At 44.0% G+C, this 22,616-nt stretch overlaps 1 protein-coding gene across 3 annotated transcripts in view; it reads right to left on the bottom strand.

Annotated features, from left to right (window-relative positions):
* Rab32 (RAS oncogene family member Rab32) overlaps nt 1–22,616 on the bottom strand; it is a 126,046-nt gene that overhangs the window by 11,062 nt on the left and 92,368 nt on the right. Inside the window, exon 1 of one of the 3 annotated variants that reach the window (XM_071586001.1) lies at nt 15,959–16,160. The exons of 1 other annotated variant lie outside the window; for it this stretch is intronic. In XM_071586001.1, the coding sequence (XP_071442102.1) occupies nt 15,959–15,982 (24 nt within the window). In that variant the 5' untranslated portion in view covers nt 15,983–16,160. Of the gene's footprint in view, nt 1–8,808; nt 9,418–15,958; nt 16,161–22,616 lie in introns of those variants that run through there. One more of the 3 variants, XM_071586000.1, reaches the window with a different exon arrangement.

Here is a 22,616-nt window from a genome sequence, read left to right as displayed (position 1 = left end):
ACTTGACACACCGAGGCATTATATCACATTCAAATGATCCAATCTACTGTTTTTCGGCCAAATTCAACAAAATAATTCAAATCTTAAAATAGTTGGGATCCGTTCATGTTTTCAGCAGGCGATGGCGACAGAACCGGTGCGCCAAAAGAGCCAATGAGATATCTCATCACAATTCGTAGGCCGGATAACAGGTAAGCCAAATGCAAACGAAATAGTTCCATGCACATTTGAATGCAAATTTTTTTCAAAATTTTACATAAATGTCTCCGATATTCATCTCTCCGCTAATCACTTAACAGGTAATATGGGCCGCCAGTTTTTTTTAATACTCTCAACCCGGGTTTCAAATTATCCAGGCTTGACGACGATTTAAACAGGAAGCGGATAAAATGTAAAGAAAATTGAGGCACTGCAATACTCTTCCTTATTCCGTTCTTAAAATGGCAAGCCGACAAGCAAAGAGTGTTAGCCCTTTATATGTCAGCTCATACCTTTGATTCCAACTACTCCTGAAACGGACGTGGTTGGCAATTCAAGCCACCATTGGTGCCCTTTCACTTCGCGTCAGGGATTGGGGGCAGGATGGGATTAATATCACTATAACCTCTCCAGCGGCCTTTAAGGAAAAACTGAAGAAATCGAAACAAGTTGGAAAGGAGAGCATGGAGAATCTCTACAAATAATTCCAAGTAGGTCGAGTTGACGCACGGCTGTATCGCCCCCTTTCGGTCTAAGATCCAGACGACACCCGAGGTGACTGCGAGCGAGGAGATGAAAGGACAAAGCAAAACAATGCACACACGAGACTCGCACTCGCTCCGCGGAGTAAACCGAGAAGTCCCTCGCGGTCACCTCCGTCTGCCAATGCGAAGAATTTCAAAAAAGGTCTCACGGGCATATACTTCAATGCAACGCACGCAGTCGATGGTTGTTCCAGGGGGCGATGGACTCAGGGAAGGTGGGGGGGGGGGGGGGTGTTGAGAAAGGCCGACCCTGGATGAAAGGTGCATACGATGCGGAGGGTGGAGGCAATAGGAGGGGTGTAATGAGGTAGCTAGTCAGTGCAACGAGTGATACCTGCGGGGAGGGGAAAAAGGAAATTCCTAAGAGACGGGAGGGAGAGCTGATGCAGCGATGATACATCTCGAAGAGCTCTGCTGAGTAAGATGACATTCCCACGAGATAGGGGGAAGAACTGAAGCCGCAATGACATCTCAGGAGCTTCGCTAATACGTACCTCGAAAATATCTCCAAGGCACCTCAGGGGTTCGTGGCTGGGAACGTTTAAACACTGGATACGCTATCAATTACGACTATTCAGCATTAATAAAAATTTTAATTTAAGGTCTTCCCAGATGCCATTGCCTTTAAGAGAGTTCATGCGAATTTGGGTGAGTCTAGAGGAAGTGCAACTTGGACCCTGATTTTCTTAACATGTGATTTGGATATTAGGGTAATATGTACGTATGTACACATAATTACAACTTACTGAAGAAGGATTTAGACTGATTTCGTAAAATAATGTTATCCTGAAGTAATGATCTTAATAAATTACTTATTCGTTCGATGATATCTTCAAATGGCAATTATAACCGAATTAGACTAATTGGACGAGCTGAAACAATTTTCTCTGAAGAAAGAGTACATGTACGGATACGTGCTCAGAAATCAGACGAGACTAATTCAGATGTCCATTAGGTATCTTGGGATACCCATTAACAAAAACATCATGAGTGCCATGTGCGCAAAATATGAGGATAGTCTATGATAAATTTATGACTATGATCGATGATGGTTTTGAAAACATCATTCAAGGCTAGAGAACATCGCTATCCTACTCCCATGAGCTCCTTTTTAGAAAACTCCTTCACGTATGTGTTCCGACCACGAAAAGCAGAGACGGTAACATTAATAATGGTTAAACGTGGGGCAGCCCGACTCAAAGAATTATCATGGGGAAGTAAACATTTCATTTCGACGTTTTTAAACCTGGATTGCGCACTATTAGAGAAACATCGGCAATATTGACATTCTAGAAAAATCAAAGCGACAGAAGCCCGATCAATTATTCAAGACACCGTATACGTAGAAAACACATGCATACATCGACTTTCGAATAGAAAATTGAAATGAAAAAAATCACGGATCGACTTACACACGGTGGAGGTATTTATGAATGAAAATAAGTACAAGAAATTTTTTGAGATAGAAAAAAAACCTCCACAAGTCTTATTCTGAATGTAACTGCCATTACCACCATGTAAAAATAACGTTCGAGTTATGGCTATTCTTACCGAAACAACTGCTGCTTGTATTACGCCAATAAAAGCAGAGTCGTGGCAGCACCATTTGGGCAGTACACGCGGCACTGACATAGAATTATGGAACGCACTCACAACCTCACTATCAATGGTAAAAGTCGATACTGTCAATGCATTAACATAATCGAAATAAATATAGATTATTTACAACCCGAAATATACGTTGAATAATCAAATTATATTAATTTGTGTCCTTATTAGTTGAAAATTTAAATTTAAAACTGAAGTTCACAAGCTACACAATTCATTCGTAGGAATTAAATTAGCAGCGTTCATTAATTACGAGAAAACATAGGATCGAATTATAAATTAGATATACATAAAAACTTAAATTTTACGGAAATATTCGGGGGTCAATCTATAAAAAGGATCAACGAGTACGTATGTACGGCATTTTATCAATTTGTCAATTGGGAAACTAGGGAAAACGATCAATAACTAACATATTTAGGGATTTTTCTCGTTCAACAATTAAATCAATTCATTCTGAGAAACCTTGCCCATTTCACATCACTGTCAATTTGGCAAGCACGACCCTCATTTGGCTTGGCTTGCAGTGATAAATGCACGGAGATGCAGCCAGGGAAATAAGGCACAAAGCAGCAGACGGTGAAAGTGAAATGTGTTTTAATAATTAGCTGCTTTCCCTGGTATCCAAAATTGCGCGAGAGAGGAAAAAGAGAATCATTTCCACTAATCGTTTACCGTTCTATATAATATTGCTTTTCTTTCGTCCGGCATGTCAAATATCAAAGTGGAACCTGGAAGGGAGGAAAGGTCGTGGATGATCAAAGAACAATGGAGATGAGCAGTCGGGGAGTACTATTTCAATTCCTACCCTCCCCAGGGCACCTACAGTAAAAAAGCGAAATCAGCCGCTTCTCTCCCCCCTTCTCCATCTCTATCGCAGCGATGAAAGCATTATCAACCGAGATGGGAAGGAGGGAGTGATAGAGATCGGGAGAAGGGCTCGCGTGCACTGTCACAGATACTTGTCAAGGTACTGTTAACCATTATCATAACCAAAGGACACCTTTACAAGAGGTTTAATGTAGAAATGAATACCTGTGATTCATATTTCACAATCACAGCGTGACTTTTTGTTCTAGCACGGGAGCCTTTTTTTAACCTAAGAATCTAATTTCTTCATATTCTGGTAAATTTAAAAAGCGCAAGATATTATATTTCTAAGGTAATTTGTTCTAATACGGATATGCTGGAAATCACAACAAGGCGAGGAATAAAAGAAAAGCAGAAATGTTGGGAGTGAAGCAGATGTCACCGTGTGGCACTTAGCGGGAGGCGACACGCGACATCCGGCTTACGTTTTTGTCCCGGCTTGCATGGACGTTCCGAACATACCATCATGGAGTAGCAATTATCTAGATCCGGAAGTCAATATCCAAATCAAAATGAAAAGTTTAATACCGATCACAAGAAGAGTTTAAATTTATTTTAAAATGAATTATCAAGTCCTATTCGGTGATAGGTTTAGAGGTCGAATTTACAGGAAAAAATTACTCATTTTAGAACTGAACGAAGACTTACTTCTTTCCACCGACAACTAAGGCCCGACCCGAAATTTGGTTTGATGAATAAAGAGTTGAGTTCACCCAATATTAAGTCCAACGGTGTGTGAAATTCCCATCTTAACGAGGTACGGGAGAAAGGTCCTTTCCCAGTGCCGCATGTGAGATCTGATATCCTAAAAATCACATATCTTGGATAAACCCGAGGGTATACGGAGGAATCAACAAGAATCGAACCCAAGCTCGCCTTTCAGTAGGCTCTGCTCGCTGAAGTACCCCGCTCCGTCAACAACTAGCCCACTACGAAATGTGCACACCACATATTTCATGTTCAAATTCAGTCATTTTCATGAAAACCTGCCGCGGCTAAGTTGACTTTTTGCGGCGAGAGAATTTCGGTAACTCCATCATGACGTTAGTATTTAGACAAACCGGACAGGCAAGATAAAGATAATCCAGAACTGATAATTTCAACCTCATTTTTTTCAGCACAGAGCTTTGAATCTCTACGAAACACAGACAAGGACGTCTGTCGATGATATGTCCCGATTCAAGACACCTAAGCTATCTTTTTCGTCTGCTTTTCTTTTGACTAGATAAAATAAGTTATTGCCTTACTAATATTACATTAATATAAGATTAGATTCCCTAAGGCAACACAAATGAAGGGCACAGTGGTTGATGCAATCGTGACTGAACATTTAAGTAAATCCATTTAAATTCACTACTACAATACTTCTTTCCACGACTCTCATCAAATAAAAGGCAAGAATTCTACAAACGGAACGAAACTCCTCTTGATTAGGATAGGCAGTCATGAAAAAAATTCCAATGCGTAGTTTCTTCGGCAGACATACCTAAGCGCCACCACAATGCTTTAAAATCCCAAGAGTCCGAGTTCAATCCATTTTCGAAGCTCTTCACCTCATGACTGTTCTAGCAGCCGCATCTCGATCATGAACTCCTTAATTCCCCGCCATCACTAACATCTGTGGCCATTGAAGCACCGTCAGTGCACCTTTAAGACGAGCACACACACCTGAACCTGGCGCTACAGCTAGGGCTCAATATTCACGAAGGCGAAAATGCTAACATGTAAATGGTGAAAACCGGTCATTCACAACGCGGTGAAAGTTTCAAAAAATGATTGCGAGAAGTGAAAGAGCGTGGGGTGCTGCTTCAGACTCGGGCAAGCGTCTTCGACGACGCGTGAAATATTTAACAAACCGAGCAAGAGGTGAAACAAAAGTATACCTCAAATAAATTTAATTCATCTAAAACAATATACTAAGGAGTGCTAAGAATCTTTCAAAACCTAAATTACAAGGTTATGACCACGTTTTCGCACCGATTGTATTGTTCCAGATCACAGGCTTGCACTTTATTTTAAAATTCATTTATAACACTTGATGACATAATCAACTACTATATTATTGATTTCGGAATACTATAAGGATCTATTACGACCCCATTAGAATTAGTAACACCTTATGTCCGTGGCCAGAGTATCGCTCACCGAATGCTCGCTTTTCCATTAACCTCTCCTCTCTCACTGAATTAATTCGACGACCACAATGATCCGTTTCCACTATCCTCGAACATCAGAAACTTATCCCTATCTCACCTTTTCGAAAATAATACGCGTACCGTTCTTCATTTCTAGCGGCCAATACTTTTTTAACCTTATTCTTGCTGTATAATGTACGCATGGCCCTCTTCCTTAAAGGTTATTTGCACCGCTGTAAATGGACAAAGTTACTATTTTCAAAGTTTAAAAAAAATTAATACAAGAGCTGTTGAAATTTCGGACATCTTTGCGTAATGAGAGAGAAAGGCAAGGCCAACAACGAAAAGATAAAACTTGCGAGAATAGAATGCCATTGGGAAAAATAATTGATGAACAGTGGGAGGGATGACAAGAGAGAAGTGTAACAGACTAAGGGTGTGCAACATTTTTTGAAACCAGATATGTGAGAGTGCATACACGTAACAAGACGGATCAGCGAAATGTGTAACGTATTAAATTGGTACACGTGGGGGTCGTTAAAAGAATTAATTGTCGCTCGAACCATTTCGTGATGCCGTGGGCCGAAACCAAAGTTTCCCCTCATCATGCCGACCAATAAATCATCGCAATTATATAATATGAGCAAATATTGACTGATAAAACTTTGGGTAATAAACAGTTTCCGTCGCAAGAGATCGACAATTCAAATTTTTTTAAAAATGTAAAAGGGGTCCATGGATTGAAGCATTACAGAATATTTGAACAGGCATTAAACCTGAAAGACCAGAGAGATAGCAAGGTATTTCAATAAATATTGTTTCAATAACGTGTTGCGAAATTGATATAAAAACCAGACCTACACGTAGTTGGAACGGTAATTGCAAAACTCCGATGGACATACCTTCATCATCGAATATGAGGGCCAGTTTTCTAATCCGCCTTTGGGGACATGCTGCTTCTGCCTGCCGAATAAATTGACAACTGACAAATTAAGGAACTAAGTTAAGGTGACTTTCAGCATAAATAATAATAAAACATGCAATTACGAAATTAAGTAAAGGCCACTTATCCGACGGGAACTACGGTGTAACTCCTTAAATCTGAAACATACCAACGGTTTCCATTAAATTTGGCGACATCAAACTGAATAATTTTTTAACAGAAGATTAATTTTTTAGAAGTCACCACAAAATCCTAGGCCAATTTGAATATTATTCCCCGTTAACACAAAGAAAGGGTAATAATAACTACATTTATCGGCACCAATTCTTATGTCGTGTCACGTCGTACCATGGCAAAATTATCAAACGTTAAGACTTCTTCAGGCACTGGCAGTCGTTCTAAGGAACCTGGTCCTTTTTTACGGCATAAAATAATCAAGGGCTTTAAACTGGGTAACTGCTGAAAGAAATCTCAGTGCGAAAATATTTCGGCAATTACCATCCGAATTTTTGAAGTTAAAACCGTGCAAACTACCCAAGACATATCAGAAGGAATCATAACACCTATGCTTTGTTATTTGAAGAATTAAAATGAATACTTTTACAGAGCCTTGTGGAAATAGAACGCTGAAATGTACAGCCTTAACAGGTCTGTTAGTCCGCCCATCTCCAGAAAGGTACGTCACACCAATGCGTGTGAGATTGTTTCATATTGACGGCATTTGGATCGAGAGGAACCGCCCATATCGAAAAAAGTGACACAAAAGAACAACGCATGACAATCATTAGAATTTTTTTGCGTTAGTCCTCCGGTGAAACGAAAAATTAACGCCAGAACAAAATTATAGAAACTAATGATATTGAGAGGTTTTAACCAAAATCTATTTTTAACATATTTTCTCTAACTCAGGTATCGATTGAATTTTCCTCTAAAACCTGTTGATGGATCAAGGCTATATGACAGAGACTGTACCACACAGCAGAGGACGACAGATTGTCGCCCGTGATGACATAAGAGCAAAATCAAACTACTTTCCCACGTTACGATACACTAATTTGTGGGCGTGTGTGTATATATAACACGAAGGGGCCCGATGGACAGTCCACTCAACGCGTAGAAAAGGAGGCACGGCACGGTTGCAAAAAGGACCCTTCAGCGCCTTATGTAACGTTTAGACATCTTACGTAATGTGGGAAGACGCAGAGGCCATGTACGCACAGGCACGCCAAGAGATGCCAAGTAATTTCCTCAGGTGGAGGATTTTTTTTTTCACGTGACCAGCGGAATAACAAATGAGTCAAGTCACGTGAGAAAGGGAGGGGCCTTCATTCAGTCACCGACTCATGGTGTGGTCCATCACCACTTTTCCAGCGAAGAATATAAGCCAATTACATAACATCACGTCAGAGGGGAAAAGGGAGAGTGACAGGTACAGCAAGCAGTAACCACAGTTCCCCGAGGGCTCCGTGGCAAGTACGAACTATCAAACGAGGATAGAAATACGTCAAATTCTCAATCCGTGAAAATACGACGCGTGGAAAATAATTCTCGTTGGGAAGCCTTTCAAAAGTACGTAATAAGGGGTTCCGAAGCAAACAAATGAAGGGATTCCAAAGCTGCCGTAACGCAATTAGGGGAAATCCTCGACCATTTGAAAGGGAAGCCACAAGAAAGGGAAATGCCCGACGCGTCGAAATACGCCATTGAAACGATACAGAAGTTTCCAAATAATACCCGGATCAATGCTTCGACCGACCAGAAATAAACCTCTAGGGGTAATGCCACCAATTGGAATATCATGTTATCTTTTTTTCATCAACGGTTAACGTTCCGCGAAGGAGGATATCCCTTAATCAAATATTTTCTTCAAATCATTATCTTCACCATTCAATTTTGCAATTCCCCAACTGTACATCGAGTCGCAGAAACTTTTTGCAGTACCAACACCACTGAAGTTTATCTAGCACGAACAAGCATTGAAAGTTTACAATTATCAAGTTTAATTACGACATTTATAAACCACTGGGGTTCAGATTACCGATCCTTTTCAGAAGAACCTGTTGGAAAATTTTATGAAGGGGTTTATGACAGAAAACACACACACTGCACTTATAATATGATAACTAAATGTAAAATATTAAATTTAAAATCAGGTTAATGGCGTAGTTTCCTTTAAACTTGATCTTTCCCAAATGTTGGAAAAAACCGCGAGGCTAAAGGATCTTGATACCAATACTATTGCTAGCACAATTAACATTTGACTTGAGAAAACAGATTCTCAAGAAAACCATCACTTTGACATCATTCGGTATAGCAGACTTATTCGAAAACAAAATAAAGAAGATTTTCCACGAAGAACTTCAAGTAACACCGTAACACGCTTTCGTCAATTCACCGCGCTTTAAAATTGTCAAAATTAACATTTGAAAAATGATGTCCACCACAACTTAGAGCATTGTATGGAGTATGCCTATGATAAATTCGAACACGTAGGTCGAAACATTCTCACCATGTACGATGTGTGCCTCCTGCGAATCGGCAAAGCCGGTGACTGCACAACTGGCGAATCCGTCCAGCTAAGTCCGATTCTTTTCCTTCTGCTAACGCCGAGCCCCATTGAGAAATGTAAGTCTTTTTATGTGTAGTTGAAAAACTAAGGCGTCTTCAATTAAAACGAATACGAGAAAGCACTATCGACGCGAACGAAACAAAAGTTAAAAAAAAACAAGTGTGGGAGGAGTTTTTGAGCAATTCAGTTTCACGCTGAAAGCTGACCGGCGGCGAAACGCACACTGACTGATGACCGTCTTCCACTGACTTCCACTGAACACCAAATTATCCTCCCCCTTCTGCCGGAAAGTCCGACCGCAAACCCGCGCGCGCGCCAGTAGATCGCCGATAAAACGCCTCGTGGTTAGCTGCAGTTAAAAACAGGTTCGGGACAGGACGTGAACTGAGAAATCTAATGCCAACGACACATTCACACGAGTTTGGACCGAACGTCGACACCGGACAAAATCCGTTTCCGGCTTTTTATTTTCGAGGGAACAGTCCGAGAGTGGACGCGGTGCTGGGGGAGATTTGAACGCGCGAGGGACAGAGACGGGGGAACGCACGTAGGGAGCGAACGAAGCCCTGAGGTACATTGGGAACGGCGCCAGATCTCTAAAGGCAGAGTCCAGTCACGTGGTTTAATCACCATCCCCCCCCCCAACTTCCCTCCCTCGCGAGCTCTGCTTTCTCTCTCTCCCCTGAACCCTTGTGAGCCCCTTCCTCAGACATCGGGAATGCGATCGTCACTCCATTACGGATGACCCTCCGTGCCGACTCAAACGAAAGAGGAACTGCTCTATATAAAACTCTTTTAATAAGAGAAGAAACGAAAGACCCATTGAAATGTGAAAACACAGGGCAAATGCATTTGCACGGCATCACCCTTTAAACTTGAACGGACAGAAATTGAAAAGCTTTGGTTGGAGACAACATTATACGGAATGCGCCTTGTTTATAAAAAAGGCCTACGCAAGTTAAGCCTTCAATCTGCATTGACCATGCAAACAACTTACTGCTGTTCTGAAAGGATAAGACCATCTTTTATCAAAAAAATCCCTACAGTTTCCCCTCCAAAATTTCGTGAGGCTCCTTGACTTATGGAAATAAGAAATATCTCAGTAAGCGCAGCTACAAATTCCATTCATATTTAAATTCTTTTCAGGGAATATAAACGTCTACGACGAAAAAATGATTGACACAAAGAACTTCAAAGAAAATCTCTAAATCAAATAGTTTCTAGTTAATTGACAAATTCCTTTCGAAATACTCTTCACGCCTAGTGTACTTTCACATTAAATGCTCAAATAAGCAGCAAGAAAAATCAGAGAAAACCCCTCCCAAAAAAATGTCAAAAGGGAAAACCAGTTCATTGGTTGAGTTGACAAATACTAAAAATATAACCGTTACTCCACCGATTCCGCAACTCCCATTTTGAGACGCGAAGAACTAAAATTTTCTAAATAATTTCCCATTAAAAAGCAAAGGCGCTCATGGAATTCTTCGTCCTCGCGTTTTGGATCACGTCTACAGCATAACGCCACCTGAGACTTCTTTACTCTCCGCTGTATTCCCGATATGATGGCGCTCACTGAAAGACCCCATGACTCGCAATTACCGCAAGCAATCGAACAGAAGAAAACAAATCCTAGATGGGCAAAACAATATCGCAATAAAATATAACATTTTTTCATAAATCGGATCGGAGTCAGTCTGAGTAAATCACTGAGTAAATGAATACACAAATAAGTTTAACACTGGGTGATGCCGATAATCACATTTCATACTGAAAACCACGCGGAATTAAACAGAAAAAAATTACCCCCTCCAATAAGTTTCGTTACATTTAAGGAACACCTAATCATAAAAATGGACAACGAAACGACAAGACAGGCGAGTGATTCATACTGCTGGCTGGGGGTCCTACAAAAAAGCAATCAACTATCTTTGAACCGGACCAATCCGGGTCCTTAAATATCCGGACTTTAATTAGTACATTGAAATCGGCAACCTTAGCGGTTCGTTCACGACCAGGGAAACGAATGCTAACTAAAACTCGTCTGAATATGAATGACCCTTATAGCAGTCCGAATATCACAAAAAACAGTGCCGGAACTACAAGGTTCGCTATAAAATTGAACCATTTACACCAGCTCTTACGCAATCGCTCTTAACAGTCGTGGTCTAAGAAAAGACGTCATCTGTAAAAACGATACCCCATAATTGGAAGGATGGGGAAAATGCTTGAATCGAGCGCGAGGAATGAGGCATGGAGATACGCCAAAGGGAAAAGAAAAGCTGGTAGTTACGAAGGCAGGGGAGATCATACGCACAAACTAAAATGGCTAACTCAAAGGTGCGACTCAAAGTAAGCACTCTATCCAAAATAAAGGCATTAGTAGTTGGAGACTTTCTTAAACCTTTTCCTGCACAGGTCAGGAGCTCCAAGTATAGGATGGTCAAACCCCTGGCCTGAAGTACTTTTTTACGTTTCGATCTAGCTATTACATGGCTTGCTTCAAATAATTGATTGATTTTACTGTATTTTTTATCGGTAATTTTTTATTCTTTGTTGTAACTGTAATTTTTAATTAATAACTGATTAAAATGTACCTTGTCACCTGGATGATTGCCAAATGGCATTGTAACAAATAAATATAATAGCCCAAAATTGAAATCAAGCAATGATCATGAGCAGTGCAAAAACATCAACTTCAGCTAAGAGCTTAAATATTGAAAAGTTCACAAACATTACGAATAAAAGGTAAAAAAAAGTCAAATTAAGAGAATAAAAAAATATCATGCGTCAATTTTCAGTAAATCGAACTATTTCTCAAACAAAGCGGGGTGGAAAAACAACATCACCCTCCCCAATTCATAATTTTCTTAGTTGAAATCTGTGGTTGGCCTTGGCGGTTCATTTTAAGACCAAGGAAACGAGAGTACACTTGAACTCGTCTGACTAAAATGAACCTTATTTTACTCTCATTGTCAAATCAAAATAATGAGTAGCTGAACAACACGGTTCGTCATACAATTGAACGATTTAGACTGGCCCTTAGATAACAATTCCAAAAAGAATGATCGAAGGATATAATTAACCTGTCAAAAACATTTCCCCACATTTTCCCCAAACTTGGAATTGTCCCGTAACCTTGAGCAAACCGAGCACCAACTTGAACACAAAGGTGTACCGCTTTTGGGGTGGCAGAAAGACGTTTGTGAGGATTAAAACTTCTCACGAAGTATTCAAATACGCATGACCACGGGTGGGGTTAATTATCTCGTCCAGCAGAGAGCGATTACAATTTTAGCCGAGCCAAGCGCGCTGTCTGAATTGCGCGAAATATATTTACGACATTTCGTTAGGCATTCACTGACAATCGCTAGACAAATTTCTCGGCAATATGTAACTTCCCCAAAATATGGAAGAAACTATTTCACGTCCAATGAACTACCAGCACCAACGTGAAACCAACGAACTTAATGACAATGAACTTTTCGGGATCAGGTGAGCAATTGCTTCAATTTATTCATTGAGAGTAACCTTGGGGTACATCGCCGCTGTAATGGACGGAGAGTTAAGTTTCAATGAGACATGCTAACTTGAATTGAAAAAAATCATCGGGAGGCGGACACCTGGAATAAACCGTAGTATTCCTTCAAGGCCTCGGCATCCGTAGCAGCATTCCATTCATCCCCAACCATGCTCCCACCATTATAAGCACACTCCGCTCTCCCTTTCACCCACCCCTACCCCTACCGGAAAAAAACTCCCAACCTCCACGAGCCTCACTCAAACCTCCCCAAACCAGCTTCCAACCCCCACCTGAGCTGAGTGGGAGGAGTGCGAAGGGGAGGGCCTGTGAGAGACTCGTTCCTTTACGTAAGCGTCCGCTGGTTATATAAACTACGCTACGGGATCACGCGGGATGACCCCTTCCTTCCTTCACCTAGCTCAGCTCTTGCCTCTCCGACAAGCCACCCGACGAGGTTACTGATGAGGCCACAACTGATGCGGGAGCGTTCTACGACGTAAGGTCGCAGCGACGTCGAACAAAAATTCCGTTCAGTCGAATCCCGATGAAAATTTAAGACGCCACCTCGTTTGGCAAGAGAGCGAGCACGTCGCCGGGCTATGTCCAGGCGACGATATTAGGGAACGAAAGTCGATCGCACTGGCCCCAGCGGAATGAAGCCAGCAGCTCCCCTCTAGCTAACCGAGCCCTGAGGCGTGTGAAATTTACGCATTTGGGGTAATAATTCCCGTGCCACCATTCGGTTTTCTACGAAGTCCTCACGGCCAGAGAGAGATACACGATGGCAACACCTGCAAACTGGACCCTGGACCCTCCAGTTAGGACTAACACACTATCGACTACTTAACGACACCTCCCTTACTATACTTCCGTCTATTCTTAATACTGCGTAAAACATCATATATAATTCAAATGATCATTCATATAAGATCCCTTCAGCGAAGAGCATGTGTCTAGCTATTTCTTGATTCCAGAATAGTTAACAATAGAGAGGGTAGGGTAAGATTTCATGGATGGATAGGATTACTAATGTTCACCACCAAAGAAGGAGATAATATCTAAAGAGAAAACCACTGGCTGTTCAACGAAAGATTTCTCAGAAAAAAATATGCGATTCCTCTCATATTATACGGTAGACCAAGAACAATGTATAATACAGATTCCGATTTTTTCAATTGTAGTTTAAATATTCATGGTAAGATTTTGGAAAATGAAAATGATTTGAAACCATAAAGCCGATCATTTTCCTAAAAATCACCTTCCACAGGTAGAAAAAGACTTATGTAAAAATGTGATGATAGTATTTTTCAAGCACTATTCAAGTGTGGCAATAGTACCACACACAGTAAATTCATTGTCTCCTCCGATAATGGAAAACTTGGTAAATTAAACATGAAAATCCAACTTTTAATTTAATTCAAATATTTCACCTGAGATCCCCATCATGCATAACTTTCATACTTAAGGAAATAGAAAAATTAAACTTCATATTTTCATGATCATGCAATACTTATGAACAAAATGACACACCATTAAAGTTAATAAGGATCACTTATTCAAACATACAGTATTATTTTCATCGTGAGGCCGAAATCAAGACGATTGCCGATGATGCATGGAAACGTTAATACCGGACTAGTGTCCCAACATCGCCATTTGGTGATGATGAGTTAATGACTGTCGTATCAATTCGGAGTGCATCGATCGTAAAATGTCATGGCAATTGCACTGGCTGGTGAGACGGCATTTTCAGCACCAGACAGTTACGAACTTTAGTGCTGCCAAAATCGGTACCATCTTAAGCTTGGGATTGCTCCCCGTTGGTTTTTCAAGAAAAGTTTCGAAATATCTCGAATGCATGCGTTGTTCCATAATTTTATGGTTAAGTTAAAAAAAATATCTTTTTACGCTTGGCAAATATTTTTCTTTGGCCAATACGAGGGAAAATTCATATATATATATATATATATATATATATATATATATATATATATATATATATAAATATATATATAAATATATATATAAATATATATATAAATATATATATATATGTATATAGATATATAGTATACATGTATATCGTATGTACACACACACAAAGAGCCTGAATTTGTTTTGTTACAGATGATATGGGCATAATTTGGGTATTTGGAAATCTGAATTGAATGGCGTGTTCAATAGATGCACAAAAAACAATACTATCTATAAGCAATTTGCCTCTCCTCTCCGTAATACATAATAGGTTTCGCCCACCAGATTCTGTCAAAATATATCCCCCTTCACACAGCACAGATGCAGTGACGTAGAAGTCTAAATTCATCACGGTTTCGACTCGTCCCCTGGGAATGGAAGCTTTGCTGAACGAATCTCTGGGTGAATTATTTAAATTTGACGGAATTTTAGACTGCAAATGGTCTTGGTCACGTAGTGAATTAAAGGAAGGTCTAAAGAACTTGTATTTTATCGTCTAAATCTATTCAGCGGCACTAGTGTGGTGACAAACTAGAGTTCAAGTTTAAATGAAACATTTGAAGTATACAAACATCTAAAAAGTCTTCAACCACTGAATGCAAAAACACTGATTTCAAGTAATAATATAATGATAGAATTTTACTGAAGGAAATCAGTGTTTTTGCATTCAGTGGCTGAAGACTTTTTAGATGTTTGTATACTTTAAATGTTTAATTTAAACTTGCATTCTCGTTTGTCAACACACTTGTGCCACTGAATAGATTCATACGATAAAATACAAGCTTCGTAGACCTTCCTTTAATTCGCTAGGTGACCAAGAACCCTTTGCAGCCTACACGTTGCTTTTAATTATAGCAAAATCACGACACTCCGCAAAGTGTCGCGAGTGTCGTGGCAGCAAATCCTAAATGCCGTCGCACAACAACGCAGCTCCATCCTGATCCCATGGTCACATGCTCGAAACCGGAAAATCTGCAAGAATGGAGCAACCAAGCTCGTGATGGGTTCCTCGTGAATTAAAGTCATCCTCTTAGCGTTCGTAAGGACATCACAAGCTTGCTCGATAACCGAAAAGTACACAACCACGTAGCGAATTCACAAAAAAATCATTCATAGCAAACAAATTAACTCTTAAATTTCATTTTAAGATTACGTAAGAACAAACGGATGGCTTATTATATAAGGAATGGATGACGGCAACGCAGGAAAAGGCGTTTCTGCAAAAAAATTTAAGTCAGCTCACAATAAGGAAATGGGAGGAGCATACCTGTAACATTTCAAGTTAAGTTAAGATGGAAAAAAATAAGAAAAATGGCCGAACGTCACGAGGCCAAAATTCTGAAAAATAGCAGAGGGGTGGGAAAAGGTTTAAACGGAGACGAGTTACGTAATCAACGACCAGAGAGTGTGGGAGGTGGAAAAACCTTACGCAACATGATAAGCGTGCAAACCGCCCGAAGCCTTCCCGACGCTAACCAGAACAGACAACCCCCGGAGTCTTCCGAATCGACGATAGCTCATGGAACTGAATACACAGGAAAGAGGTTTTCGATAGAAGGTCCGTGAACACACGCACGTGCCCAACACCTCGCCTACCGTCGTCTCCGCTGATTCCTCCATCTCTCCCCGTTCTGCGACCGAAGGTTTCTCCTTGTCCACCTCGGTCTTCGTCGTCTCGCCCTCTACACCTTCCTCTTCCACCGACAACCCTCGTGCTTCTCCCTCGGTGGGCGCCTCGACCGGCCCCTGAACCACCTTCTCGCCGCCCTCCGAAGCCGCAGTCACCTCCACCCCAACCTTCCCCTCACCCCCTACCTCTTCCACTTCTGACTTCCCCTTACCCCCACTCCCCTTCTCCTCCCCCACCCCGCCCCCCGCAGTCACCAAAGTCGCCACCTCGCCCGCCTCCTCCCCCTTGGTTCCAAATGACCCTTTCCGCTCCGTGGAAACCCTCGGTTCCGCCGACGGTCCTTCCTCAGCCCGCTGGACTTCCACCTTGACGGACGCTGGGACCACTGCCGCCGCCCGCGAAGCGACTGCCGCTGACGGAGCACGAGGTGCCCCGCCTGCCGCGACCACTATGGCCGCCTCCGCTTTACTCTTCCCCTCCACCGCCTCCACCTCCCTCTCCTCATCCGTCCGGCGTCCCGCGATGGGCGGAGCCTCGGCGTTACCGGCCACTTTCTCAGCGGGTAGCTGGGCGGGGGGGCTACGAACACCGGCGGCGCCCCCTCCTCCAACCCCTATCTCTCTTGCGGTGCGGATGGCTTCGGCCCCCGCAACGACCCCATGGTCTTCGGTTGGTCGATTGGTCGCCCCACCGCGAGGTGGAGGTGAAGCCGCCCTGGTGCCTCCTACCGACGCCGCAACATCAGATTCTCCGCCCGCACCTCTCCTTAATGCCGGAACCGGACGAGGGGATGGTGGAGACGCCGCCAATAACGCCGCTGCAGCCGCGGAAGCAACCTCCTGGTACTCCCGCGACTTAATTGACGCCCCTAAAGGGCCCCTGGGCCTCGCACCCCATTTGGGCGGCGAGGAATCGTGCCTAGTGGTGGTGGTCGAGAGACTTCCCCCGGAAATCGGGGGCGTCGGCTGTAAAGGCGGGGTTGTGGCCCTAATAGACGAGCCGACGAGGGTCGGAGTGGGCTTGTAGTAAAGCGGGAACGTGGTAGGGAAGGACGACATGTACGGCGCCATGGGCGACGGGGTGCGCCTCGGCGCCTCAGATGGGCCGGAGGAGACCTTCGGAGAAGCGTCCGGGGGGCTGGCATGCAGGGGCGGAGTGCTGACGGACGACGAGGACGAGGCGGATGAGGACATGACGGTACCCGACACGGATTGCGGGGGCAACGGGACGGGAGGGTAGGTCGCGGAGGTGCGCGACGGTGACCTGACGCCCTCGGCGCTAACCCCGGTCGCGGCAGAGGGCTCGCTATCCACGGAGCGCAGTTCCTCCTCCTCCTCGTCCGGAAGACCAATCGCCGCGGCCTCTGAGAGGGCGAGGGCTGCCTCCGTCTCCTCCACCACCGTCGCCTCTCTCTCACCTCCTCCCGACGAAGACGAGGCCTTACTCTGGCGGTACTTGTTGCTCAACTTTCGCACCAGCGAGGAGCCCTTCTTTTTCTTCTTGGAGGGCCCCTCACTCCCCTCGACCCCCGGCCCGAACACACAGTCCTCAGCGGCAGACGACGTGGCACCCCCGGATGAGTCCTCCGGCTTCTTCTTCTTGGAACCCTTCTCGCTCTTCTTCCCGCTTTCGCTGCCGCCCCCATCCGTGCCCTCCCCGGAGCCGATGCTCGCCTCGTCCGCGCTCTTCTTTCGCCCGCCGATCCGGAAGCTGCCCGTGCGGCTCGCCTCCCGGAGGCTCTTGAAAGCGCCCAGCTTGCTCTTTGACTTAGTCTTGCCGCCGCCGGTGACAGCGCCGTCCTCCCCGGGAGGGGTGTCTCCCGTGGGCCCCGACCCCGAGGGCCCGCTCATCATCTCCCCGTTCTATGGATCTTCGGAGCGCCTAGTTTCCGCAACGTGATTGCTTCCCACCTCCTCCTCACCGACGTTCCGCTAGGCGACTGAATCCGAAGGGCGACGGAGGCGAAGCTCAGTCGTAAATTTCCCCTGGGTGGCGAGCGAACCGGAAGGAATCGCAGTGGGTTGACGGGAAGGTGAGTTTGCTGGGCAGAAAGGATTGAATATTTATGGGGGGACACAGCGAACGAATTTTGTCCACTCGACTCGGGATGGTAAACACTCACACCGTGACGTCCATCCCAAAGCGCGGGATACGTAGGAATCGAGGCGGGGGTGCAGGTGGGAAGCGCGGGAATTAATAAGGGGGGGAGGGGAGGAGAGAGGTGGTTGAAACACGTCCGACCCTCGGAATTCAACGATGGAAGTAGTTCACTCGAAACACTGCTGCCTCTGGGTGGGGACGCGACCACTCTTCAAGACAAGGTGGGACGCGGGGGGTGCTCGATGGCAATCGTCCTCTCCGGAAATGAAGCACTCACGACGACGGTAGGGCACAGGGGGGGACGCCCGAGGGGGTGACCTCGTGCAAATGCAAAGAAAGCACGACAAAGTTTCTTCCCTTTAGTCCGCGAAGGTGTCTGGAAACAAGGAGAGCCCTCGACCACCTAGCAGCCGCACATGTGACTGGTCACGGGGGCTTGGAGGGGAGGAGGTCGCGGGAGGTGGTGGTGGGGAGCTGCGAAGAGAGGTGGGAGGAGGCGGGGAAAAGGGGGCGGGGAATGAATCCTTTAGGAAGGGCTTGGCAGAGGACGCAGGGGGGAAAAGGGGGCAGGAGGAAGCAACGAGCGAGCAGAGTGCATGGGGTGAACAGGCAGCGTACAGAATGGGACAAGAGGGAGGAGATAGGAGGAGTAGTGAAAGGAGGGACGTGTGCGTAATGCAGGCGTGACGATCACCATCCGTCCACCTTCGTCTCTCCTATCACCTGGCGATTGGAAGTGCGGCGATGAGGGCGGTGAAGGCGTTGGAAGGACTCGAGGGTGGAGGAGGACGGTGGGGGAGGGGAGAAATGAGGAAAAATAATCCGTGCGAGGCGGACTATTTCTCAAGGGACGAAAGCGGATAGCTGGGAACTCACGCGGGATTGTTTTATGCCCAATAATTACTCCACTCCAAGTGGAGCCGGACGGTTGATCTTGTAAAAATTTCGTCGGACACCAGGCGTTTGACGGAGAGCTCTCTCATCCCTTCACCGGACGGTAGATAAAGAGGGGGAGAGCATTAACGAGGAGAGACCAGGTGTTCTGAGAGCTGTTTAAAGGGCACTAGATAGTCACCATGCGCACAAAGTACCTACTTCTTTCCTTCAACGCACCACTCAGCACGATTACCTTACTTCCAAACACTTGCGAAAAACCCAAGACGTTTTTGACTTCAAAGCAACATACTAATGGCCACACACCAGACATATGCAGGTTGACATCTGGATCAAATGCTATTCTTGCACTCCATATAACGATGTTTGTGGTTTTGAAAGTTCTGCTCGAGATTTTAAAATGAAAACTCTCCAAGTGTGTCGGGAGTTTTATCGCTCATTTTTGAAAGAGCGCATGCGTACTCCTAGAAAGCAAAGCGGGAGATTTGCACTCCGGGGCTATTTACAGTGGTGGGGGTGAACATTTATCACAAACCCGATATATTTTCGGAGAAAATATTCACAGCACTGTTGTTCGAATAATCCGTACTTGAGTTTTTCAACACGCCAAGTTCGGCACAAAAATTTTACTACAGTTGATGGCCTGGCTGGCTCAATTATATCCAAAGCTTACCCGTCCCTTGCACAGCATTCACTATCCACACATTGAAGAGGTAAATGGCTCGTCATTTCCAAAGATCGCGGCCCACGAGACCGGCGTGAAACAGGCGAAGTACGGAGAGAATCAAAACATATACCTCTCCCTTCCGAAAGTCGCACCGAAATATCATGCCTCCGATGGTTAGTCTCCGACGCACTTTGACGACGAGGAAAATTACAGAAAACCGGGACGGCGAAAAGGCTTCGTCCTCGTTACTCCTAAGGCCTCGGATGATGATGCCACAGGGCTCGAACGAGAGGGAAGGAATGGTCCGATGGCGGATAGCACGACCAGGAAGGTTTCACTGCAAAATGGGTATTTCTAAACCGTTTGAAGAGCGAGCGACCTCCGCCAAAACCCCAAAGAGGAGAGCCACTTTCTGTGAGGAGGAACGGAGGGGTTGGGGGCTCCGGGCGGGTTTCAAACAGGAGAACGACTCAGAGAAGGAACGCCAGGGAGGAGGCTTTTGTTTTGCCTCCCTGACTCCTCAGCTCACCCAAGCCCATCCTCCCACTTCCCTCATCCCCACACTTCTTGTCCTCTTTATCTCCCCTCCCCCTCTGCCCTTCAGCGGGCAAAACCTCCAGGTAACACCAAACCTCCCTCCCGTACCTATATACTTGCCCGCCACGGCATCGTACCGTCGCGTCTTTCTTTCCTTTTAACTACGATTAAAAATACATCTCCAAAGGGGTTTCATCATCGTCATCGATCGGCAGTTGCTACCTTAAGTCGAAAATAAATCCGCAAATATCTTCAAATCCAGGTGTGCCCCAGACGAAAGTTAAAAAATTAGCGTCTCGAGTCCTGAGACACGCGTATGCTCAACTCGATGTCATGTTGGTTTGTCGAGTTTCCTTTTCGAGGCGCTTCGACTGCAATCAATAGTTAACTTAAAAAAATAAGCGACTAATATCTTGAAGCATTCGAGGGTCGGCTTTATAATGACTTTAACGCGATTCATGTAATCACCGAAAACTGTAGACTAATTTAGTTGTACGTTCCAAATGGCTAATCTGACCAACCCGCACTTACGTTGAAAGTCGTGTATGTCCGAAGTCTAGAGTTACTATCAATGCAAAATTATTCCCAGGCGAGGAACGCGCGGAAACATACAACATTTATCTCAACGCCACCCAGGAATGTGCGGGAGTTTAGGACAAATATTTTTGTGACGGGGTCCCTGTCTACAACCGAACTGATATAAACTAGAAAAATCGTGGCCTTTAGTGAATACTTGAGTCTCAGCGTAGATAACAATAAATCACCTACTGGCACACATAGAGGTAACATTAAAAAAATATTCCATTAGTGAATGGGAAGATTCTTCGCACTGTCCTGCAGGTGGAAACGCCTTGAGGTACGACACCAGGGGCGGATTATCCTGCGTCTGAAGGCAGCAATGACTGGCAGCACTGCCATGTGCTTACGGGCGAAATAATTGCAACATAGAAACATATCAGGGAATCAAAGTGCGGTTAATGGATGCCGCATAAGCTTTGTGCCACTTAACTAATGGCAGAACGTGATCACTTGCGTTCCAAATAAGACAATGCCATTGCATAACACGCGCCACATGTAGCACACAATTCATACGCGATCTCTCATTACTCTCGCCAGCATCCTCAGACGCTTAGCGTAATAACTTCAGAATTTTTCTCCCCCTCTATTATTAATTAATCTCAGCCCCGAATCCGTTCAACATTCTCTGATAAACTCGCTATGACCACTACCCCCCCTTCCCTCTGCCCGTCGATAAATAAACATGCAAAAAATAAACAAACATACGTCCCTCTACACACACACACACATACATACACACACACATATATATATATATATATATATATATATATATATATATATATATTCCTATATCTTCCGATGACGACGGAGCAGAATTCCGTCGAAATGATCAAGAAATAACGTGTGAGTGATCTTTTATATGTTTCTATATTGTTTGTTGCTGTCCAATCCATTGTATATATATATATATATATATATATATATATATATATATATATATATATATATATATATATATATATATATATATATGTGTGTGAAAGTCTCATGGATGTGAATAATGCTGTATACCAAGATAGCACCAGCAAAAAAACGCAGACACACAAAAAAGAAATTAAACTCGCCCGTTTCCAAATTTTTGGCGGTCAAATCACTTTTCTCAAGGGAGAGAAGGAAGGAACTCCTAAAGCTTCACCTACGGTTCTCTATTAGCGCAAACGCACCGCTCTTAATCGAGAAAGTGATCTTCAGAAATTTTTAAGGCTCCGCAACTGCCGCAGAATCACTGAGTGGCCAGAAGCTTGCCATCCCCTTATCTCATTTTTAGGGACTTAAGAAGATATTATGTAACACCTTAATAGGCATTCCGAATGGAATACGTCGTGAAGGGGTTTAGATTGAGTCCACTATCATGCTCATAATACTGACTCAAAGAAATCTTTTTCTTGCCGTCCGGCATATTGTTTCGGTTGCCCAGACAATGCAACGAATACCTTCAGTTTTCCTTTCGATGAAAATTTACACCAGTTTGGGAGCTTGGTATACGAGCATGTGTAACTCCCGACCATGCTGCATCTTTCCTATTATCCTACCACCACCCCACATGCCACAACTTCATAAAGTCATCTTGAGTCAAAATTCGGGCATTCGATTCCTAGTCACTTTATTTTCAGGATCTAATGCAACAGAGATAAATTAATCTAGTAATACATTAGCATCACCCGTAAGTACAAACTATCCACCACAGAGCTTTAGAAACACGCAGTCCGACAAAAGAGACTTAAGTCTTCAGCTCCCGAAGCAGTTTCATAAAGGTTTTCGAGGATTAGAAGTATCAATAATTAGAAAATGAGAAAGTGTCAAAAGGCAGACGGATAATCAAAGAGAAACTAAGTAATGATAAG

This window comes from Hetaerina americana, unplaced genomic scaffold, assembly GCF_022747635.1.
Source record: "Hetaerina americana unplaced genomic scaffold, ioHetAmer1.1.p SCAF_2, whole genome shotgun sequence".
Taxonomy (NCBI): Eukaryota; Metazoa; Arthropoda; class Insecta; order Odonata; family Calopterygidae; genus Hetaerina; species Hetaerina americana.
This window is presented reverse-complemented; position numbering and strand designations above follow the sequence as displayed.